Source organism: Aulonocara stuartgranti (assembly GCF_965226115.1).
Source record: "Aulonocara stuartgranti genome assembly, chromosome: 10".
Classification (NCBI taxonomy): Eukaryota; Metazoa; Chordata; class Actinopteri; order Cichliformes; family Cichlidae; genus Aulonocara; species Aulonocara stuartgranti.
Window position 1 is genome coordinate 2,135,843 of NC_138946.1, and position 7,091 is coordinate 2,142,933.

The 7,091-nt window shown below is 42.0% G+C and overlaps 1 protein-coding gene across 1 annotated transcript; it reads right to left on the reverse strand.

Annotated features, from left to right (window-relative positions):
- Positions 1 to 2,385: 2,385 nt before the first annotated feature.
- rbmx2 (RNA binding motif protein X-linked 2) lies at positions 2,386 to 7,026 on the reverse strand. Its single transcript, XM_082548235.1, has 6 exons — positions 6,916 to 7,026; positions 5,963 to 6,078; positions 4,899 to 4,950; positions 4,697 to 4,826; positions 3,199 to 3,382; positions 2,386 to 3,111 (listed from the first exon to the last, which is right to left on the reverse strand). The coding sequence occupies exons 1-6, from the start codon at positions 6,918 to 6,920 to the stop codon at positions 2,702 to 2,704; spliced, it is 897 nt and encodes a 298-aa protein (XP_082404361.1). The 5' UTR covers positions 6,921 to 7,026; the 3' UTR covers positions 2,386 to 2,701.
- Between the last annotated feature and the right edge of the window lie 65 nt (positions 7,027 to 7,091).

Here is a 7,091-nt window from a genome sequence, read left to right on the forward strand (position 1 = left end):
AGTGGGAAAGAAAAACTCCCTTTTAACAGGAATCTCCAGCAGAACCAGGCTCAGGGAGGGGCGGGGCCATCTGCTGGGGGTGAGGGGAGGACGACAGGACAAACAGCCAGAGATTAATAAAAAGTTTAAGTCATGTTATCATCCATCCTTCCAAGTACGGATGGATGATTCAATGCAGAGAGATCTATTAACACAGTGAGCGAGAAAGGTGACTGGAAAGGAAAAACTCAATGCATCATGGGAATCCCCGGCAGCCTACGTCTATTGCAGCATAACTAAGGGAGGATTCAGGGTCACCTGGTCCAGCCCTAACTATATGCTTTAGCAAAAAGGAAAGTTTGAAGCCTAATCTTGAAAGTAGAGATAGTGTCTGTCTCCTGAATCCAAACTGGAAGCTGGTTCTACAGAAGAGGGGCCTGAAAACTGAATCCCCATGAATTGCAGTCGTCCAGCCTGGAAGTAATAAATGCATGAACTAGTTTTTCAGTGTCACTCTGAGACAGGATATTTCTAACTTTAGAGATGTTGCACAAATGGAAGAACGCAGTCTTACATATTTGTTTAATATGTGCGTTGAAGGACATGTCCTGGTCAAAAATGACTCCAAGGTTCCTCACAGCGTTACTGGAGGCCAAGGTAATGCCATCCAGAGTAAGAATCTGGTTAGATACCATATTTCTAAGCTTTTCAGGGCCGAGTACAATAACCTCAGTTTGATCTGAATTAAGAAGCAGAAAGTTAGCGGCCATCCAGGTCTTTATGTCTTTAAGACATTCCTGCAGTTTAACTCATTGGTGTGTGTTATCTGGCTTCATGGACAGATAGAGCTGGGTGTCATCTGCATAGCAGTGTAAATGTATGCTATGTCTTCTAATGATGCTGCCTAAGGGAAGCATGTATAATGTAAACAGAATTGGTCCTAGCACTGAACCCTGTGGAACTCCATAATTAACCTCAGTGTGTGAAGAGGACTCTCCATTTACATGCACAAACTGGAGTCTATTAGATTGATATGATACAAACCACTGCAGTGCAGTACCTGTAATACCTACAGCATGTTCTAATCGCTCTAATAGGATATTATGGTCGACAGTATCGAACGCTGCACTGAGGTCTAGCAGGACAAGCACAGAGATGAGTCCACTGTCAGAGGCCATAAGAAGATCATTTGTAACCTTCACTAAAGCTGTTTCTGTGCTGTGATGAGGTCTGAAACCTGACTGAAACTCTTCAAATAAACCTCTGCAGATGATCTGTTAGCTGTTTGACAACTACTCTTTCAAGGATGTTTGATATAAAGGAAGGTTGGAGATTGGCCTATAATTAGCTAAGACTGCTGGGTCTAGAGATGCTTTTTGAGTAAAGGGTTAACTACAGCCAGCTTGAAGGCCTGTGGTACATAGCCGATCATTAGAGATAGGTTGATCATATTTAAGATCGAAGAATTAATTCATGGCAGGACTTCTTTGAGCAGTTTTGTAGGAATGGGGTCTAAAAGACACGTTGATGGTTTGGAGGAAGTAATTATTGAAGTTAACTCAGAAAGATCAACTGTTATGAAAGTATTGTAATATCAGTGGCATTGGATTTGGTATTTTCTCTAATGGTTAAAATGTTATTTTACTAGTTTATGTTAAAGGAATAGTTGGCTCAACAGCATTTTTGTCAGCCTGGAGACGAACCTGATGTTCTTTTCATCAATCACTGATGAAAAGAACATCAAGATATTTGAGCTTTACAGAGGCCCGTTTTGTTGAAGAGCAAGTTCTACCAGGGACTCACGTACTTGTGATCTGAGGCATTTGTTTTCAGAGGACCCAGTATCCAGAGTCCTTGCACAGAAGGTGTAAAATTATTAACATGATCAATCTCTTTGCGAGTTCAGGTAGCTGCTCTGAGCTGTGGTGGTACACAGCTACAAGAAATCCTTTAACTTAGTGACAGCACTTTCAGAAAGTCGTCTGCTGTGATGACGTATGTTACCCACTGCTGTGGAATCCATTATTGTAGATTTTAATGTTATTAAGAAATAAATGAGGGCTTCAGGGATTATTATTAAATGATGTTCAGTTTCTATGGCACAAATGCCAGAACAGGCTCCAGAGTAGACCTCATTACTGTAGTATCTCTACATTAAAATATGTGCTTTGAGGTGACTGTTGGTGCTGCATCAATAAACTAATCGATCTAATAGATTAAATGTACTGTTGATGTTATTTTCCGCATTTACACGAATGTTTAAATCTGCCATTGAAATTATTTTTCTGAGCAAAGCACAAAATCACAGAAGTCTTTTTCATTTATGCGACTCTTTCCAAATGTAAACAAACTGAGGCATCATCGTGATGTCACCAGGACGGGCTTAAAATGAGTTCATGCCAAAACTAGAAATATTGATTTATTGTAAAACAAACATCAACGTTTTGTCAGACAGACGTGTGGACTTCAAGCTTTTCACGTAAAGTTTAAACAGAAGCTGAACTTCAGACTCGCTGTGGTGCGATGAGCCAGCAGTGACACCAGTGCTGGGCTGAATGTTTCAGAGCTCACACAGGAGCCAGAAGCATTTTCATTTAGGAATAATGCATAAAAGGCTGACATGAACGAAATATCAAATGAATATCTAAGAATGGACTAAAACATATTCATCTGTGTTGATTTCAGCTTGGATTTAAACATGTCTGTCTCCCATGTTCTTCTTCTACCTCCTCCTGTCATCGTCTCTGTCTCTCTCCCTTCGCCTGTCATCTCTGTCCCGATCTGCGTCTCTTCTTCTTTCTCTTTCCGTCTCTCGTCTTCTATCATTATCTCTGCTTCTGTCATTCTCCCTCTCGTGACCCCTCTTCTTTTCTTCCTCTCTCTGCCGATCTGCGTCTCTCCTCCTCCTCTCCTCCTCTTCCTCCCCTCTCAGTCTCTCGTTGTGTCTCGCTGTCTGTCCATTCGGTTGTCCTCCTGGCTTTGGCGGCGGCCCTCTCTGGTTGTATTTGTCGTACCCGGCGTCCTCTTTCTCCTCTTTGACTCTGACTGAAACAGGAGGTGGTGATGAAGAAGAGGCTCTGCTCTTCCTGTCCTTCTTCTTCTCCTTCTTCTTTTTCTTCTTCTCTTTCTTGTCTGAAACAGAGAGCGCAGAATGAAGATAAATAAAAATCCACCTCATCTTGTGTCAGGCGGGTTTCACACGACAGGATGTGACATCACCTTTCTTGGGCTTCTTCACAGGTACGGCGTACTGCTCGTCATCCTCAGAGGAAGGGGAAGACTCGCCGACTTTGGGAGCGCAGCCCTCCTCCCTCAGATGCTTGGTCACGTCGTCGATGTCCTCGCCGTCTTTGGGGGGTCGGTAGTCTTTGACGTGGTCAACGCGAATCGTGCGACCTTTGATCTGACAGCACAAACCAACAGTCAGAGATCAACTCTCACTGGAACCTTTAAAGTCCTGAAGTCAATCGAACAACCAGCCACCGCGTCACAAACAGCTGATAGTTTACGTACATTAACTTCAGCTTCACACGTTGAATATTTGCAGACTCACACTTGACAACAACATTAACAGGAATTAAAATTCATCGTTCAGTCACTGAGCCAGGGCTGAGACTGGCCTTTACTAACTGCCTTCATATGAGTATTTAAATAAGTCTGTCATCTGCTGCCTCACATCCATGTAGGAAAATGAGGTTCATGATTGTTTCTCTAGTCAGACATCATGATCTGGCTTCTTTTAATAGAAAAATCAAAGTAAAAACACTCCTAGGAAAAAGGTTTTCTGTCAACACAGGAGCTCGAACCCTCTGGATGTTTCCGTTTTCTGATAATTTGCTGGAAAAAAATGAAAAAAAGAACTGCATTCTGGGTCATGTGACCATGTGGGATAGATGTCGGCTCACAACAAGCTCGAGGACATGAACGTTTAAATCTACATGAGTCAGGTGGCTTATCGTGTAGCCACGACTCCTTCAGGGCCATTAAAACAACATTAGTGTTCACCTGCTCCTCATCATAGTTCGGACAGACCACGCTGATGACACAACTTTACATCCGAAATTTTACAATTTCTTAAGAAACCTGGATCATCATCTCTGCAGCTGTTCCCTGTAAAACTCTAGTAAAGTGAGTAAAAGGGATGAAGCACAAAAAGGCCCCGCGTGCCCGATACCCTCGAAAAACCTTCAGGATCTAAAGTCGTTCTGTCAGTGTGAGAGCGAAGTGCTCTAACAGGGTGATTATGGTGCTACAAGGTCAGGCTTTGCAGCGGGTTTCTAGGACGTCCTGATAATAATGAATTACAGTCGTCCAGCCTGGAAGTAATAAATGCATGAACTAGTTTTTCAGCGTCACTCTGAGACAGGATATTTCTAACTTTAGAGATGTTGCACAAATGGAAGAACGCAGTCTTACATATTTGTTTAATATGTGCGCTGAAGGACATGTCCTGGTCAACAATGACTCCAGCATTTCTTAAATCATTAAACTGTAGTTTAACTTTATTTGTGTCATCTGGTGGCTGGATAAATACAGCTGGGTATCATCTGCATATCAGTGAAAGCAGATGTAGTGTTTTCCTGTGTAACACAAACAGTATCATTAGACACACAGGACTCTGTGGACCTCCATGACTGACCTCTGTGTCAACAGGAACAAACTGCAAGCTACGAGTCAGACGAGATTCAGAGCAGCGCAGCAGAGTGTGTCCTTTCACCTTAATGCTGTTGAAGTTGTCGACGGCCAACACGGTGCTCCTCTGGTCCTCATAGCAGATAAAACAGAAACCTTTGGACTTTCCGGTCTTCTTGTCACGCACGAGGTTGATGTTGACGATCTCTCCATACCTGACAGGACAAAGTGAATCTTGGTGCTCCCCATCTGTGAGTAGTGTAGTTAAGAAATGATGAGGTACTTACTGAGAGAAGACACAGATCAGGTCTCCTTCAGTCAGCTCGTATGGAAACCCTCCTGCAGAAAACACAACATCCAAAACGCTGCTTATTCATTCTCCAAAAACCTTTCATTACTTCATCACTAATGTCAGCAACATAAACACTGCAACAACACAAAACATCCAGCAGATGCACACAAAACAACACTGCTGTTTCCAGTATAAACACCTTTATTAAAGCTGAAGATACCATGGTTGGTAATGGTTCAGAGTGTTTCATGTAAAAGGAATATTTCCAAAAAGCCAAGTCTTCATCAAACCCCTTCTCCAGAGGTGTGACTATGAAACAGCATTTGTGGTTTTTAAACTAGCTTCACTTTGGTGTTACAAAAGTGGTTCATTATTACCACCTCAGTAACTTATGCTTATGACGCACAGCTAACCTGCTCCAGAGCACGTGATGTTCAAGATTATAGGTCAGCTGGTAGGAACTCACCATCACCTGACCAATCAGATCTCTGAACAGCAGCTTCACCATCGCTGGAATCACTCAGAGTACAGATTTTAAGGCGGTCTGAGGGTTTTTGTATTCGATTTTAAGTGGGAATTTTCCACACAGACTACACGATCTGAGATGTCTCATGGATCTTCCAGATTGAGTGAAGTCATTTTCCAGAGATCTGATTGGTCCATAGGGACCATTTTTTGATACCCGTCGATCATTTATCTGGAACATATGAAATATCGGTCTATGAAAAACCTCTTAAGCTCACTAATACATGACACGTGGAGCTTAAGCCGATCAGGAAGAGTCAAAAAGTTTGTGCTGCAGAGACAGAAAGTTTGAAGCAGAAATGACAACCAATGGGACCACAGGACATCCCTGACTGACCAATGACCTTGGCAGACTGGTGACCACCTGTCAGCCAAGAGGCAAAGGATGGTGAATGATTCAGTCATGTGAGGATGTGGCTTCTAAAGAAAAGCCTTTACTTCCTCCCAGTTTACATTTCCCCCTCAACTTTAAACTAATGATTATTTTCATTATCTGCTCATCTGTGGATTATTCAGTTTGTCACGCAGTCTCACCAACAAAGACCCAGGCGCTGTCTTTGTACTCGCTGTGCCAGGAAACGGACTCGTTGACCCCGAGGCTGGCTTCACGCTCGTTCAGCTCGTTTATCAGCTTTACCTTCGTTAGAGGACTGAAAACAGAGAGAAAACAAAGTGTTTCCTTTTCAGAATCCTGGTTCATAATCTGTAATTAATATGTGACAGTCATCTGCTTTCATCTCGTACAACCCAGCGTTTAAGTTTTATTTCTGCAAGGCTACATTTGAGGATTTGGAGAAGAAACATGAGCTTAATCATATGAGTTTATAATAAAAAGGCAAAAATATAAAAAGACATAAGCCATAAACAGTAAAATATAAAAGAAATGTAATTTAAACCTAAACATAAGGCACAAACAGAACTGATTTTAAGACCACTGATTCCAGATATGTGGAGCGCAATGACGTCTGTTTCTACAGACCAAACTCCATTCAGATTATGACTGATTTAAAGCCCCGTGAACACACTGACAGGAACGCAACACGGGTGTTTGTGCTCTGTGAAGCTCTGATTTGTTTTTATTTTAGTGAGCTAACACACATCCCGCAACGGTAAAGAAAATCGCCTATCGCCAAAACGGGAGGCGATGATCACCTCTTCAAACTCTGGTCCAAGCTTCATTTTATGCTATTTTACTGAATGCCGAATTGAAATAAGGCTCCTGTAATTGTATAATAACCGCAGAAAGTGTGTCTGATTATTTTATGGGGAAAAGTTGGTGGAAAATAAACATAAAATCTCAGGTTTTCTGAATGGATTCTGGGAGACGAGATTGTACATGAAGTACTCAAACAATCTTCATGCTGGCGCTTTTGGTAGCGAATAGTCATTTTCGAATGGCTATAATCATTACCGAATAGTTGTCATTGATCAGTAAACGATAAAAAAAAAACTTAAATTAAACGCTTAATAAGAAAATAATTACTTACTTCATGATCGACTATACGGTTTGTACATCAACGCTGTGCTGAAAATGGCTAATCTCAGGCAGAAACAACTTCCGTTTGAATTTCCGCCTCTGCTAGTGCTGCCCCCTGCTGTTAGGATGTCTTTAAAACGAGCTACATTTACACGGCTAAATGTCTAAACTGTCATTAGTGTGAGT